Source organism: Vanacampus margaritifer, chromosome 11 (genome assembly GCF_051991255.1).
Source record: "Vanacampus margaritifer isolate UIUO_Vmar chromosome 11, RoL_Vmar_1.0, whole genome shotgun sequence".
NCBI classification, from domain to species: Eukaryota; Metazoa; Chordata; class Actinopteri; order Syngnathiformes; family Syngnathidae; genus Vanacampus; species Vanacampus margaritifer.
The window spans coordinates 297,640-324,808 of record NC_135442.1 but is presented as its reverse complement, the minus strand read 5'-3'; the positions used below and the strand labels follow the sequence as shown (position 1 = coordinate 324,808).

Sequence of the window (27,169 nt, the reverse complement as noted above, 5' to 3'; positions counted from 1 at the left end):
TGTGATGTGGGAAAAAAATGGGTGAAGAACAACACATGAAGAGTCACATGCGACGAACATGAGTGGAACCGCAGGTGAAGAACAAAATGAGGCCTACCACATAATATGCAGGATCACACAAGAACAACAGCACATGACAGGCCACACTTAAAGAATTACATGTGGAAAGCCACAGTTGAACAACTTGTGAAGAACCAAACATGAAGTACATATCATTAAACACACACACACACCACTTGACAAACACCAAATGAAGATCCACACAAGAAGAACCACACGAGAAAAAAGCCCACAGCGAACCACACAACAGGACTACGTAACCACGAATGAAGAGCCACATGTGACAATCACACATGAAGAGCAACACATGACAAACCAAACAACAGAATCAACCACAAGTCACAAACACAACACGATGAACCGCATATGAAGTTAAGAAGAGCATAAGATTGAGGTCTTGTTGCTTGAGCTTCAGATACCTTTGGTGAGCACAGGTTTCCTCTGTAGTGTTTCCTCTTCTCTGGGGGGCTTCTGCGATTCTGCAGCAGGCTCCTTCTTCACTGGCTTCTCTGGCACTTTGAGACAAGATCTCGGTCAATAAGAACATTGAATTTACGAAAGAATGAAGACCTTCTCACCACTTTGAGATTTAAGAAGATGAGGGAAAGCCCAATGCTGGAAGATGTGTGTACCTTTTTTGGCAGGTTCCTTTGGTTCTTTGGGCTTTGGTGGTTCTACTTTTGGCACCATAGGCTCTGTTTCTTCAGCTTTTTTCACCACAGGCTCTAGTTTGGGAGGTTTGGGTGCCTCCACGGGCTTTGGTTTGGGCGCTATTACAGGCTCTGGTTTGGAAAGTTTAGTTTCCACAACAGGTTCCGGTGAGGGTGGTTTGGGTTCCACCACAGGCTCCGGTTTGGTTGGTTCATGTACCACCACTGGCTCTGCTTTTGGCACTTCAGGTTTGGACTTGATCTTAACAGGTCCTGGTTTGGGTTCTTCGGAGACTTGAAGCGACACGTATGATACTCAAAGATGGGCTTCCACGCAAAGAAACTAACACACAGACCAACAAACACACACACACACGCACACACATAAAGAACAACCAGAGAAGAAGGCAGAAAGTACCTTTGAGCTGCGGTGCAGTTGGCTTCTTCAACAGCATTGGCTTGGATTCAGGTTCCGGCTCGGGCTTTGGCTTTACTTTGGGCTCCGGCTCAGGCTTTGCCACCGGCTTGACTTTGGGCTCTGGCTCAGGCTTCGCCACCGGCTTGAGTTTAACCTCAGGCTCTGCCACCGGCTTGATTTTTGGCTCAGGCTTCGCCACCGGCTTGAGTTTAACCTCAGGCTCAGGCTTTGCCACTGGCTTGACTTTGGGCTCTGGCTCAGGCTTCGCCACCGGCTTGAGTTTAACCTCAGGCTCTGCCACCGGCTTGATTTTTGGCTCAGGCTTCGCCACTGGCTTGAGTTTGGGCTCGGGCTCAGGCTTTGCCACCGGCTTGACTTTGGGCTTGGGCTCGGGCTCCGGTTTCACCAGCGGCTTGACTTCAGGTGGAGGTTTTGGCTTGGGTTCATCTTGGGGGGGTAGGCAACACAAAAATTAACGTAAAAGGACAGACAGAGTTAGCGACAGACAGAGAGGACAAACAATGACAAGAGGTGAGAGGCAACAGGAAGCAGGAACAAGTACCTTTCTTTGGCTCCTGCGGTGGCTCTGCGACTTCTTCTGGTTCTTTGGAGACATTCACGCACATTAGAAATCGATCACAAAGTCGGCAACAAAGAGAACAAACTACCTTTAACCGAGGTCACGACTTTCATCTTCTTCTTCTCCATAAGAACCTCCTCTTCTACTTTGGTCACTGTGACATCAACAACACCGTCAGTCGCCTGGTGGCTAACGCCGTCAATGCTAAGGGGACCCGCAGTATGGGTGGGCTCACCTTGCGGGATCGCTGCTTCCTCCTCCTCTGCTGCTGGCTCCACTTCCCGTTCCTCCTTGGCTTTGGCCACTTGGAAAAGAAAAATTCATCATGTTAGCTCGAAGACACCAAAGAAGATTCTAGTAGGATTTCTTAGAAGTCTTTGGTACCTCTGGAAAGCACTTCCTCTCTCACTTCCACTTCATGTACTTCCACTGTCTCCTGGACGGCAACTGCAGCAGACAAACATTTTTTTCAATCAGTTTTATTTTGAAATCCATACATGATGGGCACCTTGGCGGGGAAATGGAACCGCCAGGGGAAAAAAGACAAGAAGTCAAGAGGGACAGAAGGACCAAGCCACAAAACAAGAAGATTAGGTGAGGGAAGATGACAAAAAAAAGACAGATTCAGGGGCAATATTTGTAGAGGAGGGCGCAGAAAAAACCGAACAAACAAAAGTAATGTTTTGTGGTAATTCCTCCACTTTCAATTATCAACAAGAAATGTGGTAGGCATATCAATCATGAGTAGGAGACCCACAAAAAAGCCTTAAGGAAGCCGTGGTCCAAAAAACACCGGCTGTGGGCCATTCTTCTTCCAAGCAACCATTTTAGGCCGCTCCTTCAAAAGCAATCTTTTGGAAATTCAGCCCCCGACTCCACTTGAAATTTGGTAGTCATGCCAGTCATGAGTAGAGCGACAAGCCATGCATAAAAAGATCCAGGAGGTCTGCCGTATTGCTTTGAAGCGGCCATTTCAACTTTTTTTTTCCCATTTAGGAATTCTTCAAAGGTGAACTCCTCCGAGAGATTTTGTCCAATTGCCAGCAAATTTCAAGTCTATCTAATCTGATGGTGTCAAGTATGAATATGTTAAGGATGAAGAGGAATATGGAAATGAATGATGAGGAGGAGGACAGAAGTGTGAATACCTGTATGTTCAATTTCTTCCTCATATTGATAAAAGTCAGCAGATTCTTGAAAAAAAAAAAGACAAGAGATATATTTAATCTCCATTGGACTACGGACACGCTGACCTGACTCCCAACAAGTCAACTGTACTGCTTCTAGTTCCATATACATCAAACCCCAGCTATTCCCGTCACACAGAGACTGACCACAACTGCCAAAAGATGGCAGCAAAGCACTTCAAGCGGAAAGGAGCACAAAGCATCAAATGCATGCAGCTCGCATTGACATCATCATGAATCAACGTTAACACGTAGCGACGGTATTCTGCACTTAAATCCTTCAACCAACGCAAAGCGCCTTCGCGTCAGGCTCATCAACAGTATTGGCGAGCAGAGTAAGCAAAAGAAGGCAAATTGGCGCCACGTCACACATGGTCAAACGAATACTTGACACAAACAACTCATCCTTGCGCATAATTTACTTTCCACACAATTGTTGGTGAACGCAGTTCGATTGTAACGCAAAATAGCTTCCGAGGTTACGTGTAGCACAATCATACTGTTGATGGTGCATTCAAAGACTGGCCACAAAATCTCACATGCGCACCAAAGTGTTACACCGCTGAGTTTGAACTAGCAACAACAGCAACTAAATCATTGGATTTCTTTGGCCTGAGCACAAAAACGGTGAACAAATGGTGGAATTATTTCCCCCCCAAAAAATTGCAGATTGTCATTGCTTAAGTTCAAATATGCGGGGGTTCAAATGTGACCAGCTCTGGCTAAATGTTCCTTCCTCATGGGTAAAAAATAAAATAAAAATGCATATTGACACTTTGAAACAATGTTTCAAAAATTCTGTTAAGATTTTTCTGCTGATTTCAAAATTGCAATCCGATTTTTTTTTTCTAGCACGTCGGGTTTTTCTCCACAATTTAGCCTCCAGATAAGACAAATTCCACTAATGAGCTGGAGTAAGACTGCAGTAAGAAGAGCTGGTTCCAACTGCATGCTAACTTTTTGGGCTAAAATCACAATTGACCGGTAGGTCGCAGTCCCAATAGGTTTGCACACAAAGCTAGCAAAGTAGCAACTAAGAGGTCGTAGCCTTATCTGGTTGCTATGCACCTTTCTTGAAATCATTGCGACGTACGTTTGGGGTGAGGAATTCTGGGTTATTTGAAGAGCAATTTTGCAGGTTCCCCGAGACGCGTTCGCTAAGAGTCGGCCGAAAACAAATAAGCTAATGAAGCACATGGTCTACTAATCACTTATTAATCTGAACTTTGGGGTTGCTGGGAAATGAAAATAGAGATTTTAGGGAGGGTATTTTTGACAACATCTCCAAATGCAAAATGTTAGCCACCCCATCTATTTTTGATCCAGAACTCGGAATGAACCATTGCGAAATGCCGACTCTTTAGCCAGAGCGGGTCACAAATACGGTGTGGAGTTTTCGGTCTCACCTTGAACGTCGACTGACGAAGGCGCTTCAGGCCTCTCCACCGGAACGTCTTGCACATCTACACAACAATTCCTTTCTTCATTATTTGTACACACATCATCATAACAATCTTTGATGACCTCCATCATGTCGTCATAGCACACTCATTCATTCATTTTCTACATCGTATCCATAGCGCTTTCCTTCTTCATGATCTGATTGTGAGTTCATAACAATCGGGAATTTCGTCATCATTTACATCCTGGGTTCAGAGTCAATTCATTCATTCATTTATAGCATCCTTATCAGTCATGAAAGACTTGCGTCTATCTCCCAAACATCCCTGCTGGATTCAAGGGTCACCACGTGTCACCCACCGGCGAAGGGAACCACAGACATAGCTTGCCTGACTCCAAGATGCGGGCCATGTGCTTGAGCCCTTTCATCAACTTTAAAAGACGGACGGCTGAAGTAAGATTTTGTGTTCTAGAGGAGAAGGTACTTACCAAAAGGAACGGTGGCAATTTGGATCTCTGTGCAAAAAGGGGGTGAAGAAGAAGAAGGCGGCGTTAAACACAACAAGAGTGTCGATCCAAGAGTGGTCAAAGGTGGCGCCTTGGTACCTTTGCCAGACAAATAGAGCTCGGCGCTGCTCTTAGCTTCACCCCGGGGCTCCAACCTCACAATCACCGAGTACACGCCTACATGAAGGCAGTCAGCGGTTGGCGGTCATGAAAAAACGGCAAATGTGGCGGGGCGGCGCGCTACTACGCACCTTCATCCTCCACGCTCACGTTTTGGATGACCATGAAATGTCTCCGGCCCTCGCTGCGGAAGTTGTACTTGGGGCTTTCTCTCAGCTCCCAGGTGTCCTTGTACCAGGACACCACCGCATTGTCGAAGGACACCTCGCATTCAAAGGTGGCCGCCTGCCGCTCGTTCACCTCCACATTGTGGATGCGCTTGGTGAAGTGAATTTGCTCGGCTACAAAAGACAAAGACGGACGGCAACCAAACGGGTGAGAGGGCGGCGCAAGGCCCACACTGGGTAATATTAGGGCGACGTTCTGTGAGAAAGGGTTAGAATGGGAGCAAGAAAGGGAGCAAGGCAGACTCCGGCAGGGAGGGATGAGATGATGGCGAGAATGTTAGGAGTGAGAGCGAAAGACAAAGGAGGGACGACTGGAGTGTTTGGAGGGGAGCGCTGACGGCACGGCAGACAGACGAAGGAATCAACAGCCACGCCGGGGTTGAGATGATGATGATGATGATGATGATGATGAGAATGTTTTGTGAGAGGTTAATAGGGGAGCGCCGTTGGGGTGGTGGACCCACAGATTCCAAGCAAAGCACACAACAGCCACAATGTGTGGGGTTCATATAGAGAGGATGCATGACTGCTTAACGACGAAGGAGACCTTCGCCAGGAAGTCAAAAAGAGATTGTGGACATCAAGTTTAGGATTAGTCAGGGAGACAAAATGGTGAGAAGAGGTTAGTTCGGGACCGATCAGAAGGTTTTTGGAGAAGGTACCAACCTTCCACCCAGAGGTCCGCAGAAGACTGCAGGTGCAGGTACCTGCAGGTGTAGCGGCCCTGGTCTTCGGGCTTCAAGTCCTTGATATGTAGCTTCTGGAGCTTGTGTTTGACCTCAGACTTGAATCTGCCTCCCTTGGTGTCTAACTGCTGGCCATTCTTAAACCACTGCACTTCCGCATTGGGGATGGACAACTGACAAGACAAAGTACATGGCTGGCCTTCCTTACCCGACTTGTCCTGAAGGTGCGTCTCCACAATGGCCTCTGGAAAAATCGACAACGTGGAGGCTAGGGTCAGTACGATGGACTATAAACTGTGGGCTGTAGACCGTGTACTATGGATTATGGAATTTCGGACTAGGCATTACTGACTACGGCCTGTGGATTATGGACTATGAATTGTAGGCTACAATTGACAGTGGGCTACAAACTATAAACAATGGGCGTCAGACCATGGACTGTGGGCTGTTGTCAGTACTGACTATCTGCCCTACTAGTAATGAAGATGTACTGACCAGTGACGGTGAGCTTGGCACTGGAGATGTGAGGTCCGCACACCACCCGGTAATTTCCCTGGTCTGCGAGTTGGCACCCCTTTATTTTCAGCAGATGGCGGTCTCCACTCACACTGATGTGGTACTTGGGGCTGGTGTCTAGCTTCTGGGTGCCCTTGTACCAGGACAGCATGATTTCGGGGTAGTTGATCTTCACCTCACATTCAAAGAGAGCCTCCTCATCAGCTAGGACCGACTGGTCGCTGATGTCCTTCACCACTGTTACTGGCTAAAGGACAGACAATGGGACACCTTAGACATATGGTTGGGCAATGGTCACTATAAACTACGAACTATGGACAGATGACAGATATCCTTCAGACGTGTCAGACGCTAAAGCACAAGAGGATACGGCAGAATGTGCTTATGACCTATGCACTATTAACTGTCTATGGTCTATGAGCTATGGCGCCTGGGAGGATTATTGAATATGAACTACAGACTACTGACGAGGGACAAGCAATGGACTAGGGACTTTCTTTTATGAACTATGGGCTAGGGATTATGAAATACGGGCTGGAGCATGGATTATGAACTATGGCCTATTGACTGTGAGCTGTGTAATGTAGACTATGGAATATGAACACTCTGGACTCGAGACTGTGGCCTGCGGACTATGAACTATGAATAGTTGACCTGTGGTCTAGTACTATAAACTATGGATTTAAGACTACGGACTCTGGACTATAAACTACACACTATGGACGGTTGACCACGGGCTAAGAACTATGAACTAGAGAGAGCATGGACTACAAGGCTTGAAAGAAGTGATTTGCTTCACTTGACTGGATAGTACTGGACTGGGTAGTCGGCAGGTCAAACTCGATGCTACTTGGGCCGCAGCAGCTAGCTAGCTAGCAAGAAGTTTCAGATGGCTACTAGTGTGGCTAAACTGGCAGCAACATTGCAGACAGGTCAAAACGTGCCTGGAGAGAAAATCGTATAAAATAATGCTACACACGTAGAACAACAGGACCGGAAACGGATTGCGTCACATGTACGCCAGCAAGGAGGAGTGGCCTAAACAGATGATTAAAGCGCTCTATTAATGTCAATAATCTGACTTTTGAGATCTGCACAATAAGTGTTCTCAAAATGACATTAGTTCATCTTGTTTTATTCTTAATTTTGCATACTCGTGTCTTTTGAGCTCACATTAATACTTGTGCTTGAAATTGCCCCACTGAAAATGTTTCTAGACAAAAAAATATGTTGTAATATTCTTACAATGAATTAAAGAAATAACAAATGTTGACGACATAAAAAGGAACCCAATTGCTGATTTGTTCTATTGCCATATTTGGATTGTTGAATAAAACCCTGGCTTCAGGTCCTAAACGTGCAAAAACTGGATCATCAAGATTAGAAAGTTGCTAGCAAAATTGCTCCTCCAAGAAAACAAGTTATTAAAAGGTATTTAAACTAAGACACGCTGTCTAGCAACCTCTGTCCGCTCCATTCTCTTCTGCAGGTCGGCCACCAGCCGGGCCATGTCCTCGTCCGCCTCTCTGGGTGTACGTTCCACTTCCTGTCAACCGCAAGGGCCATAATCAGTACAGTCCGCGTAGACCAAGGCACCGGTGATGGCACCGGGACGGCCTATCTTACTTGTCTTCCAGTTTCCTCAGCCCGCTCCTGCTTGAGCTGCTCAATGGCCTGGAGGAGACCCCGGTAGTCGGTGATCCCGTACATGCGGGCGTACTTCTCGTACTCCTTGGGGTCCACGTTTCTCAGCAGCTCTACAATGTCAATCTCTTGCTCCGCTTCGGGACTCTTCTGCTTGGACGGGGTCCTGAAGACAAAAAAGAAGAGTCAAGTTGAAGCGCTGCAGTTGGTATTTTCGAATGGGGGCGCTACTGGCCCACAAACTGACTTCTTGAGCTTGGCTCTCAGGTCTCCTTCTAGCTGGGCGGCCGCTTTTTTCTCATCTACGTGGAGGTCCGCGGCGCACTCGATCTCGCCGTGCTTGTTGGCGGCCACGCAGCGGTATTGGCCCGAGTCCGACTTGGTCACCTCGCGGATCTCCAGTTTGGACTCTCGGCCCTTCTGCTCGATGGACACGCGGCCGCCCTGGGTCAGCTGCCTCCACTTGCCCTTCATCCACTTGACGCTGGGGATGGGCTCGCCGCCCACCTTGGCAATGAAGGTGGCGGTGCCCTCTGCGAAGATACCGCAGGGTCTCAGGATTATTTCTTGTTATTTAGGTTCATTTGTAATATACAGAAGAGAAGAAGAAGAAGAAGAGAAGGAAGAGGAGGAGGGAGAAGAAGAGTAGTAGGAGGAGATGGGCAGGTGTCTTACTCTCGGTGACGTGCATGCCCTTGGGCTCCTGGATAAAGAAGAGCTGGTCCAGCTTCTTGGCAGGAGCGACCTCGGTGGCCATGTCTGTAGGTGCAGCTTCTTTTTCTTCAACAATAAAAACAATAAGCAACATAAATGGTAAGACGAAAGAAGACTGACGAGCGGACACCTGAGCATCTGTCTACTACAGGGGTTGTCAATTTCGGCAATGCAGGCTTTAGATCAGGGATGGCGAGATCCGGTCCTCGAGGGCCGGAGTCCTGCAAGTTTTGGATATTTCCCTTCTTCAACACAGCTGATTCATGATCAGCTCATCAGCAAGCTCTGCATAAGCCTGATAACGATCCTGTTAATATTGGAATCAGCTGCCGTTCGAGTAGGGAAACCTCTAAAACCTGCAGGACTCCGGCCCTTGAGGACTGCAGTTTACCATCCCTGAACTAAAGGGTCTTGAATGTATTGAGGTCCTAAATTATTCTGAGCTTTAAAGAGTATTCTCGAAAACTTGAAGGAGGTTGTGGGTCCCAACATAGTTCTCATCACGTGTCCTACCTGAACATGGGACTGCCACCATCGTATTTAGGCGCGGTCCGCAATTGCTTTAGATGTTTTCCTCCTCCAACGCACCTGATTCTAAATGATAAGGATCGTTATCAAGCTCTCGGCAGAGCTTGTTGATGGGCTAATCATTTGAATCAGGTGCGTTGGAGAAGGAAAACATCTCAAACCTGCTGGACTTCGGCCTTCCAGGACCAGGACCCTGAGAGTGACTTGCTTGTGTTGTCAAATGATCGAGTTTTTTCAACCTGATTTTGTTTTGTTTTTTAACTATCCGGGCCTGAGAGATTCCCACAACAAAACCCTGCGAATCCGTAACAGCTGGCAGCTCAGTTTTTACCCTTGACGGTGACTTTAGCGCGGCACAGCTCGCTGCCGGCGTCGTTGGTGGCCTTGCAGATGTAGTCGCCGGCGTCCTGACGGGTCGCCGCGCCGATCTCCAGGCAGGCCGTGCCGTCGGAGAAGCTGATGCCGGAGGTGGCGGACTGCGCCAGCTCTTTTCGGTCTTTCATCCACTGGAGCCGGAGAGGAGGCGAGCCGCGGACGTGGCAGCGCAGACTCAGACGCTCGCCCTCGGACACGGACGTGGCTTTCAGAGGGACGTCGAACACCGGGGCAGACTTTGCCTCTGCGGGGGAAACAACACATTTGCTGGCGCGCTAGCAAACACATTTTATCTGAAACAAATGCTAACAAAGCTCAATCGTTTGCCATTAAACAGGCGAACAAAGCTACCTTGTTAGTTAAGAGTGAACGTGAGCTTGTTATTAAACATGCCAATAAATGACACCCGAGTTATACTGATGGAAATGCTCATGCAAATCATGCTAGCAAAAGTAAAACTTGTCATGCTATAAAATGAGCTAGCAGGCAAAGCTAAAAGGTTGGCCATGCTATTAAACATGAATTCATTTGATGAAACAAAACGCTAGCCATGTTAAACATGAATGACAAAGTTAAAAAAACCACCAAATGTTATTACCGATATTGCATTGAGACAAACAACATGAAGTCATGCTGTAAAACGTTCAAATAAACTAAAAGCTAAGATGTCAAATAACACATTATTAGCTAACAAGCCATGCTATTTAACATGTTAGAATAGTTCATGCTATTAATAAACACATTTTATTATATCGACAAAGGAAAGTGCTAACAAAAGGAAAGCAGTAACTCATGAGAAGCATTGAATTCTAAGCCATGCTGAACACGAAGATAAAACGCATTCGCTAAATGAATAATGCTATTAAACATACAAATTGAGCTAAAATGTTAGCAATGCTAAGGAAGAGGTGAAACATGCTCATAGAAACCTTTTCATTAGCTACGACATATTGGCGGAAAATGCTCACCGAGCAAAGACGTTAGCCATGTTAGTGAACACGCTAACAAGCATATCAGTGACTACAAGGAGGTTCTCCTCCATTTTGTGGTGAGGGCTAACTGACCCGCAATTTTGAGGGTGATCTCACACTCGGCCTTTCCTGCCTCGTTGGCCGCTTGGCAGCTGTATCGTCCACTGTGCACACGACGGCTGCTCTTGATGCACAGCACAGCCACGTTGCTCTTAAAGCTCAAGTCATAATCGTTGGAGCCCGATATGTCAGTGCCGTCCTTAAGCCAGAGAACGGACATGGGCTGGGAACCGGATACCCGGGCCTCTATCTTCACCAGGTTGCCCTCTGTGTCCTCCAACTCCTCGGATGGCTTCTTGGTGAATATTGGCGGGTTCTTACGCTCTAGGAACGTGACAAAGGCAATGACCAGTGTGGTAAGTGACGGCAGGGGGCAATAAAACCAGAGTGACGAGAAGAAACACAAAGACCAAGGAAGAGCAAAAAGACCAGTGGTGCGGGATGGGACACGAAGGCCCAGGGAACGAGACGCAAAGACAAAGGAGCCAAGATACCATCAGATACACATCAGATACCAAGACCAGGAGGAACAGGACAGAAAGACAAGAGCACGTGGAACACAATTACCAGCAAAACAAAACACCAAGACAAGGCAACAAGGCACAATCACCAGCGGACTGGGTGCCAAGACCAGGGAAGCGGGAAACAAGGATCAGGTGGATGGGATGCAAAGACCAAGAGCAGGGGTTACCAAGATGAGGGATCGGGGCAGGAGAAACAGACCAGGGGGACGTGACGCAAAGATCAAGGTGGGTGGACTCAAAGACTCGGGAGACAAGAAATATAGACCAGTTCCGCAGGACACAATGACCAGGTTATGAGACATACAGACAAAGGGATCAGGACAGAAAGGCAAAGAGGGTTATATGCATATGAGACGAGAGTGGGTGGGACAGAACATAAAGACCAGGAGATTGGGATACAAATACCTAGGGGATGGGATCCAAAAACGGGATGGGATGAAAAGATGAGGGGAGCAGGGACACAAAGACCAGGGAATGAGATGCAAAGACCACAAGGAAACACAAGGAAAAGTGGGGTGAGGATACAAAGACCAGTAGGGCAGGACACAAAGACCAGTGTTTAGGACAAAAACCTTTGACTGTGACATCGCAGGAGCAGGAGTCCTTCCCAACATCGTTGGTGGCATGGCAGGAGTATCTTCCCGTGTCGCCTTTGTCGGCCTTGATGATGCTGAGCTGGGACGTGTTGCCCTCCATATGGACCCGATAGTTCCCGCCACTCCGGATGTCCTTGTGGTCCTTGGACCAGGTCACCTTCATGGGGGCCGAGCCGGTAAGGTGACACTCCAGCTCTACGCTGTCACCCACTGTCACCGCCTGCGTCGCCGACAACTTCCTGTCAAAGACTGGTGGGTACCGCGGCTCTGTGGAGGGATGGAGGACTCTAACCGGCACAAAAAAAAACAAAAAACTGTAGATATTTCCCGGCACTGACCTTGCAGGGTGAGCTTGGCTCTGCACGTTGCGGAGCCGACGCTGTTGGTGGCCACGCAGGCGTATTCCCCGGCGTGCCTCATCTCGCTGCGGTTAATGGTAAGCGTGGCCGTGTTGTCGTGGTAGAGCGCATTAAAGTCATCTCCGTCCCGCACCGGCTCGCCATCCTTCAACCAGGAAACGTCCAGGGGGGACGAGCCGGCCACACGGCACTCGAAACTGACCACGGAGCCCAACGTCTGCTGGAGGCTCACAATCTTCTTCGGGAAGCTTGGCGGAGTTTTGGCCTCTGAGGAAGGGATGTGAGCGTCATTTAGGGCCAGCCTGAACCCTGACCCTGAGCTCAAAGGTGCCCATCAGGCACTGGTGGTGCAAGCGCTCCCTCTAGTGGTAGGCCAAGAAATCACTGAAATATCTACAAATTATGCATGGAGCTGCGACTTCATCAATTTATCCAATCAGAGGTAAAATGAGGAATGGCGGATTCCTAAATCGTGACCCAATGACAACAAAGCTTAAAAATGATGACAAATGTCGCTTTAAACCTCAAGTTTCTAAGAGCAAGTTTGAAAATGGCATGGTGGACATTTCCAACCCAGATTCCCTTGCAAACCTGGATTTCAACGAAAACAGATGACCGTTGACTTTGACATCAAAGACTCGTGCATATGCTCGAACAAGAGCTTTTCAATGCTGGCCTACTCTTGAGACCCACGTGCATCTTTAACATCATGCCTGGAAAATAAAAGAAGTACTTATCCAATGGAGTCACTGACATATGGAAACCCATTCCCGCCAGTAAAAAAATAAAAATAACTAGAGCTGCGGGCAGCTATAAAGGAACCTCGCAACCCGGGCCACGTTGGGATACTTGCACGTCGGGTACTGGCACGTTGGGGTACCTTTACATAGGACAAGGACCGTCTAAAATGTAAATGTTTTTGCCAAGCCTTGTGTGTGCAAAGTTTCTTTAAAAGGCCAAAAATGATGCGCAATTCCCAAAATAAAATTAAAATGGCGGACTTCCTGTTTGGTTTGCGCATGTGGTCAAAAAAGAGGTTTTTGTACCTTGAGGGATGTTACATATGCCTCCAAATTTCCGTAGCTCTAAGGTTAAACGTTTGAAACTCCAAATTTGATTTGAATAATTCAAAACTCTTTCAGGAACAATAGCGACATCGCAGCGTTTGCTGCTCGGGCCCTAACAATTTCCTGTAAAAGTCAAATTTTCGCCAGTGGATTTGACCGACCTTGCACATTGAGGCGACAAGTGGAGGCTGCCGTCCCGATCATGTTCTCGGCCTTGCAGGTGTACTCGCCCACGTCGGCCTTGGTGGCCTTGCTGAGTTTGAGGCAGGCCACGCCTTTGGCGAACTCCAGCCTACAGGTGGGACTGGAGCGCACCTTGCCGTCGCCCTTGAACCAGGACACTTTGATCTCGGGGGTGCCCGCCACGTGACACTTGAGGCAGACGGCATCGCCGGACGTCACCTCCATGGGCTCCAGGGGCTCCAGGAAGTACGGCGGCTCTGCGGGGAGGAGACAAGGTCAAAACACTTTGGCCTGTCTTCGAGGTCCGGGGAATGTTTTCCCCTCGTTATCTCAATGCCAAATCAACATGGGGCCCTAGAAATGACTAGACTTCAAGCTGACGTGCTGCCTGCCTCCCTCACAGTCCCCAGTTTCCGGGTTTGAATCCGGGCTCTGGCCTTCATGTGTACTCTCAGGTAGCTTTTCTCTGGGAACTCTGCCTCCCTCCCATATTCCCAAAACATCTTAGGGTCATTGAAGGCGACCGGTCAATTGCTTGCCTAGTGACGACCAATCACTTGCTTGTCTGACATTGACTAGCAAGCATATCCATTGTGAGCTGATGCACACTTAGAATTGCAGCATTTTCACCGACGATCAGGTTCACTTCATGGTGATCGGGATAAGAACTCGATCAATTGATTGATTCATTTAAACCTAACACGCAGACAATAAACCGTATAGTGTGAAGCAGAAAAAGAAATTGTATAGTGTAATGCAGTTACATTTATGTATAATCCTTGACATCATAGCACGAGGGTAGGAAACGCTGGGATTATTTTGAAAAATAATGTCGCTAAATATGGTGTGGAAAGCTCCTCTTGTTAGTGTATGCAGTTTGCAACTAGCAATTACAGCTAAATATTGAACTGAATTCAATTGGATTGATTTTGATCCTTTGGTTAAAAAGGCTCATGAATATTCAAGTAGAAAGAGCACAGGGCTTCCGCACGATCATTGGTGTTTGAGAATGGCCTCTTTGGTTGGTGCACTCACCCAGGATGGCGACGGCGGCCTCGCATTCATCCGCGCCAGCCTCGTTGGCCACGCGGCAGGCGTACTTTCCGGCGGCGTCCTTGTCGTCTGTGCTCAGACACTCAAGGATGCAGGTGCTCTCCGTGGTGCTCAGGTTGTATTTGTACGACGCAAACACCGGCTGCCGGTCCTTGAACCAGCTCACCGAGATCTCGGGCGTTCCCGAGTACGCGCACTCCAGCCTCAGCGCTTTGCCTTTCTCCACAGACACGGACTTCAGCTTCTTCACAAACTTTGCCGGCTCTGGAAGAGGGACGCCAAGGGATGGCGGCTGTCAGTCGCGATCCACTCGGACGGACATATCGATGCAAAAGTCACTCCGTTGCTTTTAAGGGGAATATTCTCTCATTGTTTTGATTGTCCAGAAGAGAATGGGAGGGGCGTTTACAGAAATGCTGCTGACTCTATTAATGACCTGCGTTCATGAAAATATCCGATCGTCACCTCCGACATTATTTGAGCCATCGATTCATCCCTTACTTGCCGTCTAATGTAATCGTAATCATCAGCCACATTTAGACACGCAAAACTCCATTAGGAAAACAACTTTCAGCATCATTATTACACAGAATTCTAAAGCATAACCTTCCATTTATCCATTAACTAGCAGGAGCTGCTGCAATACCTTAGCATAACCTTGTGTCCACAAATATATATATATATATATATATATATAATGACATTTGTCGATAACGGATAGCAAAAGAACTGACGCCCATTGAATTAAAAAAAACCTTTTCTCCCTGCCAAAAATCGCCATCGATTACTTGGATTTTTAAACAAAGATGGCGATACAGGCACATTTAGATGCACAACTTCTTTCGGAGCACAATTTTAAAGTCTTAGGCCACCACACAACTTCCTATGTGTGACACGGCTTTGAGCATCGCAGAAAGGAACGGTGCCAACACATGACTCCCCAGATTTAAGAAAGATGAAATAACAAAGGCACTTCCAAAGTACAAACTCCTTTGGCAAATTGCATCAGGTCAAAAAAGGAGAAGCTTAAGCATGAAAGACGGCCCCTGACCTTTGAGCAGGAGGTTGACGGGGCAACTCTCCTTGCCCACGTCATTGATGACCTGGCACGTGTACTCTCCAGCGTGACTCCTGTCCACCCGGTAGAGCTGCAGGAGGACCAGGTTGTCTTTCAGCGAGAAGTCGCAGTCGCCCCCGGCCTCCAGCTCCTTGGCCCCCCTGAACCATTTCACCCTCAGCGGAGCGCTGCCCTTCACGATGGCCGAGAAGCTGACGTCCGACCCTGGCGTGGCCTCAGCAGGCTGCGGCGGAACCACGAAAGATGGCGGCTCTGCGGACGATGATGGGAAAAGTATTGTGGGAAGCTTGCTCTGCTTGTTGGGGACTGTCATCAAATCTAAAGACATTTAGTTGGGCAAGTATTGATTGGCTTAGGTGGTAGCAGGTTAGAAATTGTGGACGGTGGACATGTGCATTGCCGCATAGCAGACTCAGTTTACCTTTGACGTCCAAGACGGCGCTCGTCTCGCTGGATCCTGCCTCATTGAGCGCCTTACACCGGTAGCATCCCGAGTCGGACAGCTTGAGGGTCGGTACTCTAAGGGTGCAGCTGTTGTCACTGAAGGAGATGTCATAGGTGGGCCCGCTGTGGAGTTCCTCGTCATCGTGGTACCAGGAAATGGTGAAAGGGGTCGAACCCGACACTTTGCACTCCATCTCCACGGCTTTGCCCACCACCGTGTTACAGTCCTTCAGTTTTCTTGTGAAGGAAGGTGGGATGATTTTGTCTGGCAGGGGGTAAGACAGCAAAAGGTGGGATAGCACAAGTTTAAGACTTTCTCTCTATGTAAGTTACAAGAGGCAAAAAGGCCAGCAAGAACTAGGCAGAACATGTACAAGCACAAATCCCTATGAGTGGGAATGTCAAAGAAAGAGACAGAGGCGTGACACAACTGTACTAACAGGCACATATAGTCGCAAAACTCCTTTAAAAAAGTTTTTAAAAATCAAAGAAAGCAATGCGAGCACATATAGACTGGACTCATCAAAGATAGCGACAAGGGTGGGCACATAGAGACGCAAAACTCCCTTGGAAACGTCACACAAGACAATACAGACACACAACTTTCAAAGTAACGAAAGTGGCACCAACCTAAGACAGTGAGATTAATTTTGCTCAGGTCCTTCCCGACCTGGTTCAAGACCTGAAAGGTGTATTCTCCAGAGTCCAGTTTCTCCGCCGCCAGTATATTGAGGCTGGAGATCATCCGGGAGAAGGAAATTTTGTATTTCCTGTCCGAGGCCAGCTCCACGCCATCCTTGAACCACTTGGGCACCAGCTCTGGGGTGCCGCACACTTTGACTTCCAGGGCGGCAATGTCACCAGCCGTCACGCTCAGAGCGTCGGGCTTATCCACAATCTTGGCAGGTTCTGGAAGCAACACAGAAGGTGGTAAAAAAACACACAAAAACGTGTCTGCTTGGGGAAGGGGAAACACTGTAGGAGAAAGAGAGGATGATTCGGTTACCAACCTAGAACAGTCAAGTTTGCGAAACACTCCGTACTACCGGCATCATTGCGCAGTTGGCAGGTGTACCGGCCTGCCGCTGCAGCGTCAGCCGCAAAAACTTTGAGCGACACCTGATGGTTCTCAAAGCTGATTTTTCTGTTGTCGCCGTCCCTAAGAATGTGGTCCTTGTCCAGAACCCAAGAGACGGTGATGGGCTCGGAGCCCCTGACGATGGCCGCGAGGGTCACCTCCTGTCCCAGAACCACCGTCGCGTTGGACAGTTTCTCCACGAAAGATGGAGGCTCTGGAGAAGACCAACAAACCAGTCAGCGAAGGGAAGGAATCTAACCTGGGTTCCGCACTTCATGCTTTGAAGTCCACTGACCTCTGAGTTGAACTGATGCCTGACAGGTGTCGCTGCCTACGGGATTTGACACCTTGCATTCGTAGCGGCCGGCATCAATGGGTTCGATTTCGGTAATGTGCAGTGTGGCCGAGCTGCCCTCGCTCAGCATTTTGTACTTTCTGCTCTCAATCAGAGGCTTGCCCTCCTTGAACCAGGCGGTCTGGAAGGGGGCTGTGCCGCTCATCTCGCAGTAGAGACTCACGTCCTTCCCCTTCAGCCCCTCTACCGGTTCAGGCACTCTAATGAATGATGGCGGGTCTACGGGAACACCAGCACATCGTTACAGAAGTACAAGACGCCTACAGGTGGCAAAGTCTTAAAGCTGAAATCCAAAATGCCCCGATCCCCTTGTCGCCTCTGCCATCGTGAGAATTTTGGATTGGGGGAAATTGGAAAGGTGTCAAGACGAGCGGTTAGAACGTCTACCTCTCACTTCTGAGGTTCTGGGTTCAAATCTTCCTCTGTGAAGTTTGCAGGTCCCCCATGCGTGTGTGAGTTTTCTTCTGGTTCTCCGCCTTATTCCCACATTCGAAAAACGTTAGGTGAATTTAAGACTTTAAATTCCAGGGTGTTCCCCACCTTGCTACCCTAATGAGGATAGGTGCTATGCAAAACGGACAGACACTTGCAATGTTCCGAATAATGACGAGCACTAGAATCTCTGCTTTTGCTGTACGCCGTGTTCTCCCCGTGGTTGCACGAGTTTTCTCTGGCTTCCTTCACATGCAGTATGTTAGCTCTTTAAAGAATACATTTGGAGTGAATTCGTCTTTGTCGAGAACTGCCCTTGCGGATGGATGGAATTTCCAAAAACGAAAAATTAGGACCGCGTGCCCTGTGCTTGACTGGCAATCAGTCAAGGAATTTGGTCCATCCCTCACCCCATGCCAGCTTGCACAGAATCCAGTTACCCAAAACCCTAACAAGTGCGAGTCGTACAACAGGAAAAAAGACGAGGTTTACAATGGTGGTTTGCAAACTTCAAACAGTTTAAGGTTGACGAAGGCAGCGAAAAAGAGAAGTTGGTTATGGATGACAGCTTTAAGCTATGTGATCTGCGCGTCACTGACAGGAAGTCAGTGAAAAACCGACCTTTCACAGTAAGAGTTGTGCTACAGCTGACACTGCCGGCGTCGCTATGAGCTTCGCACGTGTAAACTCCATCATCGTCAAAGGCAACCGTGTGCAGCTCCAGGGCGGCCAGTGAGCCGACAAACGAGGTGCTACAGTTGCCGCTGTCCATCAGCTTTGTGTCCTGCTTGTACCAGGTCACCTGAATGGGTCCGGTACCGGTCACTCGGCACTCCAGCCGCAGTGGCTCGCCCCGCTTCACACACTTCCCGGCCGGGAGTTTCAGCACAAACTCTGGTGGTTCTGGAAAGGCCGAAACATTAGCATTAGCTGGCGGAATGCCTATGTACATTCTCCATCTTCCAGGTAATGGCAATCCGCAAAAGTCGAATGGAGGCAATTGGACTCTTCTTTGTTGTGTTCCAAACTTTAGACAACACCTTCAGACAAATGATTGTTCACTCCTTAGGGTTAGGGTTAGAAAACTCAATATTCTATTCTCGCCATATTTGTTTATGCCGCACAGTGTAGTGAGGCGTGTGCAGGGACCTTTTCATTAGAGAGACCAAACCAGATCATGCTCAACAGTTAATTTACATCTCACAGAGAAGGGACATTTCCTTCCAGGACAATTAGGTCCAAATTCTGGACTAATTGAAAAGAGGCCATTCGTGTCAAACTAGAAAGGCAGAGGAGGTTTACGCCATCTCCTTCCAAAGATCGCCCCACTTGTCGTTTTAATCAGGTAGGTGAATCAGCCACACCTGACAACAACCACACCCCCTTCCCCCCGCATCACTAGGGGTCCTAAAATTTGAACCTGAAGAAGCCTCTGGGTTAAAGATAAAATGTCAACGTAAGAGTCAAATTGCCTCCATTCAACATTTGCGGATGACCAATGTAAGGTGCCGAAGCCTGGGCGGTTGCAGGAGAACAGGAAAGCTGAGAGGGTTAGTGTGTGTGTGTGTACAAAGCCGCACAAGACATAGCGACGACACGATTGTCGAACCTTTGACCGTCAAGTCTGCGCTGGAGCGCACGGAACCAGCGTCGTTGCTGACTTGGCACGAGTAGACGCCGCTCTGGGTGGCACCCACGGAATAGAGCTCCAGGAGGCAGGAGAGCCCCTCCAGCCCCATGAGACACGTGGGACCCGTCATCAGCTCCAAATCATCTTTGAACCACTTGACACTGAAGGGTGGCGTTCCCTTGAACGTCCCTTTGAAACGAACCGTTGCATTGGGGACGGTCGCCTGGGACTCCGGTGGGGTGACAAAGCTGGGAGGTTCTACAGACAATGAAAGGGTGCACGTTATAACAGCAGATCCTCAAGTGGAGGATCAAGTGACCAATCCCAAAAAATAAATAAACGGTTTGCCTTTGACTTTCAGGATTCCAGTGCACTGGCAGCTTCCTGCAGCGTTGCTGAGTTTGCAGGAGTAGGAACCTGCATCGGAAATCTCCAAGTGCTCAATTTCCACGCACACAGAGTTGTCTAGCTGAATCAGTTTGTGTTTAACGCCACTGGAGATCTTGGTGCCGTCTTTCTGCCATTCTACAGAGATGGGAATGGACCCGGATATCTTGCAAACCATCTGAACAAAAGTGCCCAGAATCTCTTGCATGTCTCCGAGGGGCTTAATGAAGCTTGGCGGGATGACTTGTTCTGTGACCAGGAAGACAAACACAAAAGTGATGATCTGCTCCGGAGGTCGAGGTGTTCTTCATACCCCGTGCCCCTTCACACCGACCTGACACGATCACTTTGACGGTGCAACTGCAGCTGCTGATGTGGTTAGACACCTCAAAGACGTAGTCACCTTCGTCCTCTCTCTGCGCTGACTGAATCTTCAGGCTGCTGATGTTGTTCTGAAAGTTCAGCTTGTGCTGCCGGATGGACTGCAACTCCTTGCCCTCTTTCAGCCAACGCACTTTGAGCTCTGGTGAGCCTGTTACTTTACAGTCCAGACTGACCGGATCTCCAGCTGTCACCTTGACCAACTCGGGTTTCTCTGAGATCTGAGGGGGTTCTGCAAGCCAGTAAATTCACAAGGTTACGACAGGTCCGGTATCAGACCAAGATCTGAAAAGAGGGGTTAGTACCTTGGACTGCCAGGGTGGCGACGCATTTATCCTGGCCGGCGTCATTCATGGCCTGGCAAGCGTAAGACCCGCTGTGACCGGCTTCGCACGCTGGGATCTGGAGAGTGGCCACATTGTTCTCAAATGTTCTCTCAATCTTTGGATCTTCCAAAATCCAGTTCCCATCCTTTTGCCACTGCACAGAAATGGTTGGAGAGCCGTCCACCACGCACTCAAAGAGCACCTTTTTACCCAGAACGCAGGTGGCATTTTCCATCCTCTTGGTAAATGTTGGAGGTTCTGTTTGAGAAAGTTGGGTATTCATTTTCTTGCAGTCCAACCTGAGACCATTTCAAATCTGAACCGACCTACCTTTGAGGCTCAGTGTGGCCTTACAACTACAACTTCCAACCTCATTGGCGACAGTACACTGGTATTCGCCGACATCGCCTGCGTCACATCTGTTCACCTCCAGGCCCACCGTGTCATTGAGCAGCGAGAGGCCGTGTTTAGCGCTGGCTTTCAGTTCCTTGCCATCTTTGTGCCACGTGATCTCAAAGGGAGCGGTCCCGGCCAGTTGACAGTTCAGCCAGGCACCGCAGCCTGTCACAACGCTAGCTGGTGTCAACTCTCGCAGGAACACGGGCGGCTCTAACGTCGGGAAACAACAGTCATCCTCTCGGAATTTGGAACCCTGTAACAGCCACTTGGACATGTGACTGAACCAACCTTTGACCTGGAGTTCCATGCTGCAGCTCTCGCTTCCCGCTTCATTGCGAGCTTCGCAAAAGTACGTGCCGCTGTCTTTGACGTTGGCTCCGCACAGCTCTAGGGTGGCCACGGAGTTGACGAAGGCCATCTCGTGGCGACTGTCGGGGCTGATCTCGGAACCCTCCCTGAACCAGTAGATGTCTATTTCGGGAGTGCCGCTCACTTGGCACTCAAACGTTTGACTCTGACCTGGTCGGATCACAGACAGGCGCGCTGGCGTGCGCGTGAACTTTGGCGGTTCTGCGGGGGGAAGCAACCACACGCGTGTCTGTCAGAAAGACCTCAAAAGGAAGACTCAAGTTTGTGTTTCAACCCAACAAATCTCAAATTTGTTACTTTGGCCTATCAGCTGCTAAGGTTTTTAAGACTTGTAACAATATCACATTCAAACAGGAACCAAATTCATGACACTACAAAACCACTTGTGGGCCTGTTTCAATCTTTTAGGCAAGTTTGATGGTTCGTCTTTTTCATTTTAATGATTTTAATTTCAACAATGTGCTAATGGATAGGAAGTAGCTCTGGTGAGGAACCTTTGACAAAGAGTGTGGCCTGGCAGGAGATGGCGCCGACATCATTGTGGACCTCGCAGACATAGTCACCGGAGTCTGAGGTTTTAACAAAGAAGAGCTCCAAAGAAGTGGACGCGTTGTCTTTTATCACCAGGCAGTCAGAGCTGGACAAGATTTCTTTCTGGTTCTTAAACCATTTTATGGTCAGCGGCGGTGTGCCTGAGACCAAAGCACTGAAATGGACCTTTGAGCCAGGCAGAACGTTCATGGATTCCGGTGGTTCAATAATGCAGGGAGGCTCTGGAAAACCGGAGAATCAAACATTGTGAACGAGCTTGACGTGATTCTTAACCTGACCAAGACAAAAGGGATTCAAACCTTTGACAAACAAGGTGCCCGAGCACTGAGCACTTCCCGCCTTGTTCTTAGCGATGCAGGCGTAACTTCCGCTATCTTTGCTGTCCAGATCGGAGATTTCCAGGAAAGCTACATTCTCAAAGAAGGTGCACTTGTGTTTGTTGTCTGTCTGGATCTGGGTCTCGTCCTTGTACCACTGGATGCTGAGGGGTAGTGAGCCAGACACAACGCACTCGAGATGTGCAAAGGAGCCTTTGATACCTTCGCTTTGCTTCAGCTTCCTCGTGAATGTCGGCGCAATGATTTGATCTGACGTGGAAAAAACAAAGAGGTTAGCCAAAGCGCGTGTATCAAGGGTGAGCGCCGTGATAAGTTTGGTACAAATGTTGTCAACTGACCCAAAATGGTGAGCGTCGCCTTGCACGAGCTGCTACCGACATCGTTTGAAACCTCAAATGTGTAGTCACCGTCGTCACTCTTGTCTGTTTTATTGATTTTGAGGACAGAGCTGGAGTCTGTGCTTTGGACTTTGTACCTCTGGCCAGAAACCAGCTCCTTGCCGGCCTTCAGCCAGCGCACCTTAAGTGGCTTGGTGCCCGAGAACCTAGCTGCCAAGGTGGCCAGATCCCCCTTAGTCACACTGATGGACTTGGCCTCCTCTGTGACCTTAGCCGGTTCTAAGATGTAAAAGGACAAAAGCCATCAGTTTCTTCAGACATGTACGTTACAAGATCAGAGCAGATGAAGAAGCTCCCGTGACCACGAGTGTCATGTTGCCATGAAAACATGCTGGATCTAGATTTTCAACTACCATCAACACAAAATCCTTCCAACGAGTTAACACGAAAGGAACCAGGCTTCTATGACACACGAAAAGGGTCTCTTTGATGCCAACACAACTTTCAAGTTGATTCTCATCCTTGCTGGCTAACGTGCTGATTTACTTTAGTGTGTCTTCTTGGATTAATTCTTTTCATTTTGTCAGAGAATCTGTACCAACATTTCCATTGACTTAAACAGATGTTGCCAGTCCTCTTTTCTCCCATCAAGGGCTTTCTTAACATTTTGAACAATAGTTATAATTTCCAATTTAGTTTGTTCTCAGCAATTTGCATGAGCTGCGTCCAAAAACTTCCAGGACTGATTTCAAATCCAAACTTCAATCTTAAAACGGCTTTTTTTCTCTTTGAAGTAATCCGTGTGGAATCTAAACAGCTTCCACAGCCTGCGCTGCCATGGCCACATGCACGCCAGGAAGGATCCTCTCGTGCTCTGTTGTCATTCAAAACGGGTCCTCTTGATGACCCAGTTTATGAAAGTGGACAAAATGATCTCATGGCGCCAGGTCGGGTCGGAAGAAATTATCACCTAGGCGAATTCTTTTGGGACAGGTACTGCAGGATGGCCGTTGTGAGCAGGCGCAACATGTCATAATGAAGCAGCCACGAGCTGTCGTGCCACAAAGCCTACGTGGGACCACGTTGAAGGTTGAGAGAAAAAAATACAAATAAATTTGCTCTGATTTTGAAAGATATCTTTGCTGACACCAGTCCTGGAACTTTTCCGAGACACCTTTTGCAACACTTATTTGCAAGTTGAGTCGATATTATGAGGTGGTGGCTATACATATAAAAATGGTTTCACAACTACGCTTTGTCCCATAACAAACAGGAGTTTGACACTGCTGTATGTGGTCTGGCTAACCCGGCGGGACGTGCATCCACTGCTGAGGTTTAGGCGACAATTTGATTTTGGAGTACTACTGACCTTTAACTGTCAGGACGGCGGAGCAGGTCTGACTCCCTGCCTGATTCTGGGCGTGGCACGAGTATTTGCCGCCATGCTTGCTGTGAAGCTTGGTGATGTGCAGCAGAGCTGTCTGGTCCTTGTACAAAATCTGAACTTTTTCGGCCTCTTTCAGCTCATAGTTGTCTTTGAGCCAGGTGACGGTCATGGGCTCAGAGCCCTTCAGGGTGCACTGCAAAGACACCTCGCTGCCTACCAAGGCACTGACGCCCTCCAGCTTTTGCAAAAATGAAGGAGGTTCTACAACAGAATTCATCATAATGCCTTGTGTTAGATCATAACAAAATATACACAGACAATGGGACGTCAAAAAGCAGAAGCAGCAAAGGTAATCAATTCATAAAGTTGTCTGATAGCTTGGTGACAAAACCGGGGTGGTAAACATCTCGATCCAAGGTCCCGAACACAAAGATGATGCTAGATCTTCTGAACTGACCTTTAAGAGTGACTTGACTTTCACAAGCGGCCCTCCCCACTTCGTTCTCCACCGCACACTGGTACAAGCCCATGTCCCCAACCTCCAAAGCCAGCACCTGGAGAGCCACCAGGTCCTCCTTCACTGTGATCCTGTGTCTCTTATCGTTCCTCACCAGCTTTGTGTTCTTGTAAAACGACACATTGAATGGGGCAGAACCAGAAACTTGGGCCTCCAGCATCATCTCAGAACCCTTCACCAAATCTTTGGGCTCCAAGACACGGACAAACAACGGGGGCTCTAGAGGAACACAATGGATCAGTCAGCATGTTACATGGAACTGCAGAACTGCTGTTGGCTTGCCCCTGTGTCATCAGAGCACTTCAACGCCCTAAACGTGGGTCCAGAATGGTAGGTACCGTTCTACTGCAAAGCGGACAAACCTTTGACTGTGACTGTGCTGCTGCAAGAGTCGCTGCCAGCCTCGCTGGTAGCTATGCACATGTAATCTCCACTATCCTCAACAGTGCACTTGACTATCTCCAGAGAGGCCACCAAATCCACCGAGGTCATTGCGTATTTAGGACTGTGGCTGATCTCCATCCCATCCTTCAGCCACCTGAAACCTATGACAGGACTGCCCGTCACTTTGCACTGCAACTTGAATGGGTCTCCGCTGACCACCAACTTGGTGGCCTCGGGCTTGAACACAAAGGCGGGAGGTTCTGAGACAAGAGGTGAATGAGGATTAGTAGTCAGGTCAGCGTCAAACAGTGATGTTCAGGTATGTGAAAACGGGCACCTTTTACAAAGAGGACCGCCGTGCAGTCCACCTTGCCGGCGTCGTTGGACACTTGGCACGTATATTTAGCCGAGTCACCAGGCTTGACGGAGGAAAGCTCTAGAGTGCTGGTGGAGGCTTCTTTCTTGACGAAACAAGAGCCTCCACTGATCATTTCCCTGTCCTCTCTGAACCACTTTACAGACAGAGGAGGGGTTCCAGTGAAAGCGGACTGAAGGCAAACGGTCATTCCGGGTATGACATCCTGGTCGTCTGGCGTCACTGTGAATACCGGCGGCTCTGGAGGCCACGGAAGGGAAAGAAAGATGTAGTTGACACATGGGCATCAAATCATTAAAACGCTGGCACGAGATGCAAGCGCACCTTTGACGTAAAGTATGCCGCTGGTTTCTTTCACGCCGGCTGAGTTGGTGGCTATGCATTTATAAACGCCGGAGTCAGTCTTCTCCAGTTGGCTGATGGTCAGTGTGGCAGAGCACTCCTTGAAGTCCAGCTGGAATTTGGTTCCGGACTCAATTTCCCGCTCATCTTTGAACCAAGCGATGGTGATGGGTTGAGACCCAGAGACCTTACACTCCAGTGAGGAGTTGCTGCCAATGTTGCCGTCAACCCTTTTTAGCAACCTGGTGAAGGCTGGCGGCATGATACGGTCTGTATGTCAAAGAGAAGGTCATGTGTGCGCATTAGTAGTGCGTAGAACTGAAAACTAACTGGAGGAATGTTGGATTTGATTAGCTCTCCATCAAAGTCCCTCACAAACGTAATCACACTTAAGAAGTTACGTCAAAGCGCACCTAGAACGGTCACGGAGCACGTGCACTGGTCTTTGCCGACTTTATTGGTAACCTCCATCTTGTACACGGACGTGTCTGCTTTTTCTGCTTTGAGAATCTTCAAGGAGACCACATGGTCCTTCTGACTCATCTTATATTTGCGCCCACTGATCATCTCCTTGCCATCTCTGAACCATTTCACTTTCAGGTCCGGACTTCCGGAGATGGTGCACTCCAGCGTGGCTGAATCACCTGCCGTCACACTGATGGACTCTGCCGGTTCTACAATTCTAGCGGGTTCTGCGATAAGATTGGTACACAAGGAGGAACACTGAGCATTCACAATGAGGAAGACAAGAAAAACAAAAAGGAGACTGCGCAAAGGACGTCATCTGACCTTGGACTGTGAGCGCAGCTTCACATTTCTGTTGCCCAGCTTCGTTCTCGGCATGGCACAGGTATTTGCCGGCATGGCCGATGGCCACGACAGCGATGCATAAGCTTGCCACATTGTTCTCAAAGGACATGGTGATGTTTGAATCGTCGTCTCTGAGAATTTCCGAGTCTTTCATCCACTTGACGCTGATGGGGGCGGAACCCTTCACGGTTCCCTGAAGCGTCAATGCATTTCCGAGCACTGCCGTCACACTTTCAACCCTCTTTGTGAAGGTTGGCGGCTCTACAGAAAGACGAAAGCCAGCGAGAGCTCAGCTAGAGGCCAGAGAGTGCATGTCAAAAGGATTGTTAATGTTTGACCAACCTTTCAGTTTAGCTAAGCACTTGGTGCTGACTTTGCCCACATTGTTGGATATGACACACTGATACTCTCCGATATCGGCACTTTCAAAAGGCTGGATCTCCAGCCTCAACACGGGCTCTTGGCAGATGACCTTGAATTTGTGGTCACTACTGATGGTCCTCTTATTTTTGGACCACGTGATTTCAAAGGGAGCGCTTCCCGCAACTTCACATTCCAGCTGAGCGCTGGCGCCCTTCACCAACTCCACCGTTTGCAGCTCTTTCTTAATGGACGGCGGCTCTGTTTTCAGAGGAAGTCAAAAGCATAAGAGCATCATTCGCAACCTCTGCTTCCAGGTGGATTTTAAAGAGATGGTTTGTTGGTTTGCTTTGCTTTACACTACACAGGCAAGTGCCAATTTGGATTTGCGCGCCTTCAGTATCGCACCACAACATGCCGGGAAGCACTGAGCTCCCCTGGAGCAGATGCAGCATTGACA

The 27,169-nt window shown here is 48.6% G+C and overlaps 1 protein-coding gene across 2 annotated transcripts in view; it reads right to left on the bottom strand.

The window, feature by feature from the left end:
- ttn.2 (titin, tandem duplicate 2) overlaps positions 1–27,169 on the bottom strand; it is a 206,585-nt gene that overhangs the window by 126,769 nt on the left and 52,647 nt on the right. For both annotated transcript variants that reach the window (XM_077579402.1, XM_077579403.1), the window contains exons 46-92: positions 26,692–26,970; positions 26,329–26,610; positions 25,953–26,231; positions 25,522–25,809; positions 25,159–25,437; positions 24,800–25,081; positions 24,378–24,656; positions 23,903–24,181; positions 22,534–22,812; positions 22,157–22,444; positions 21,800–22,078; positions 21,225–21,506; positions 20,868–21,146; positions 20,517–20,795; positions 20,165–20,443; positions 19,792–20,079; positions 19,423–19,701; positions 18,435–18,716; positions 17,322–17,600; positions 16,959–17,240; positions 16,579–16,857; positions 15,926–16,213; positions 15,478–15,756; positions 14,409–14,690; positions 13,352–13,630; positions 12,103–12,390; positions 11,741–12,031; positions 10,678–10,968; positions 9,570–9,857; positions 8,672–8,776; positions 8,244–8,529; positions 7,979–8,162; positions 7,815–7,898; positions 6,332–6,599; positions 5,817–6,080; positions 5,055–5,264; positions 4,903–4,980; positions 4,786–4,812; positions 4,302–4,358; positions 2,857–2,901; positions 2,093–2,155; positions 1,944–2,012; positions 1,797–1,862; positions 1,691–1,732; positions 1,129–1,575; positions 693–1,004; positions 480–575 (exon numbers count right to left, since the gene is read on the bottom strand). In XM_077579402.1, the coding sequence (XP_077435528.1) occupies positions 480–575; positions 693–1,004; positions 1,129–1,575; positions 1,691–1,732; positions 1,797–1,862; positions 1,944–2,012; positions 2,093–2,155; positions 2,857–2,901; positions 4,302–4,358; positions 4,786–4,812; positions 4,903–4,980; positions 5,055–5,264; positions 5,817–6,080; positions 6,332–6,599; positions 7,815–7,898; positions 7,979–8,162; positions 8,244–8,529; positions 8,672–8,776; positions 9,570–9,857; positions 10,678–10,968; positions 11,741–12,031; positions 12,103–12,390; positions 13,352–13,630; positions 14,409–14,690; positions 15,478–15,756; positions 15,926–16,213; positions 16,579–16,857; positions 16,959–17,240; positions 17,322–17,600; positions 18,435–18,716; positions 19,423–19,701; positions 19,792–20,079; positions 20,165–20,443; positions 20,517–20,795; positions 20,868–21,146; positions 21,225–21,506; positions 21,800–22,078; positions 22,157–22,444; positions 22,534–22,812; positions 23,903–24,181; positions 24,378–24,656; positions 24,800–25,081; positions 25,159–25,437; positions 25,522–25,809; positions 25,953–26,231; positions 26,329–26,610; positions 26,692–26,970 (10,890 nt within the window). The remainder of the gene's footprint in view (positions 1–479; positions 576–692; positions 1,005–1,128; positions 1,576–1,690; positions 1,733–1,796; positions 1,863–1,943; positions 2,013–2,092; positions 2,156–2,856; positions 2,902–4,301; positions 4,359–4,785; positions 4,813–4,902; positions 4,981–5,054; positions 5,265–5,816; positions 6,081–6,331; positions 6,600–7,814; positions 7,899–7,978; positions 8,163–8,243; positions 8,530–8,671; positions 8,777–9,569; positions 9,858–10,677; positions 10,969–11,740; positions 12,032–12,102; positions 12,391–13,351; positions 13,631–14,408; positions 14,691–15,477; positions 15,757–15,925; positions 16,214–16,578; positions 16,858–16,958; positions 17,241–17,321; positions 17,601–18,434; positions 18,717–19,422; positions 19,702–19,791; positions 20,080–20,164; positions 20,444–20,516; positions 20,796–20,867; positions 21,147–21,224; positions 21,507–21,799; positions 22,079–22,156; positions 22,445–22,533; positions 22,813–23,902; positions 24,182–24,377; positions 24,657–24,799; positions 25,082–25,158; positions 25,438–25,521; positions 25,810–25,952; positions 26,232–26,328; positions 26,611–26,691; positions 26,971–27,169) is intronic.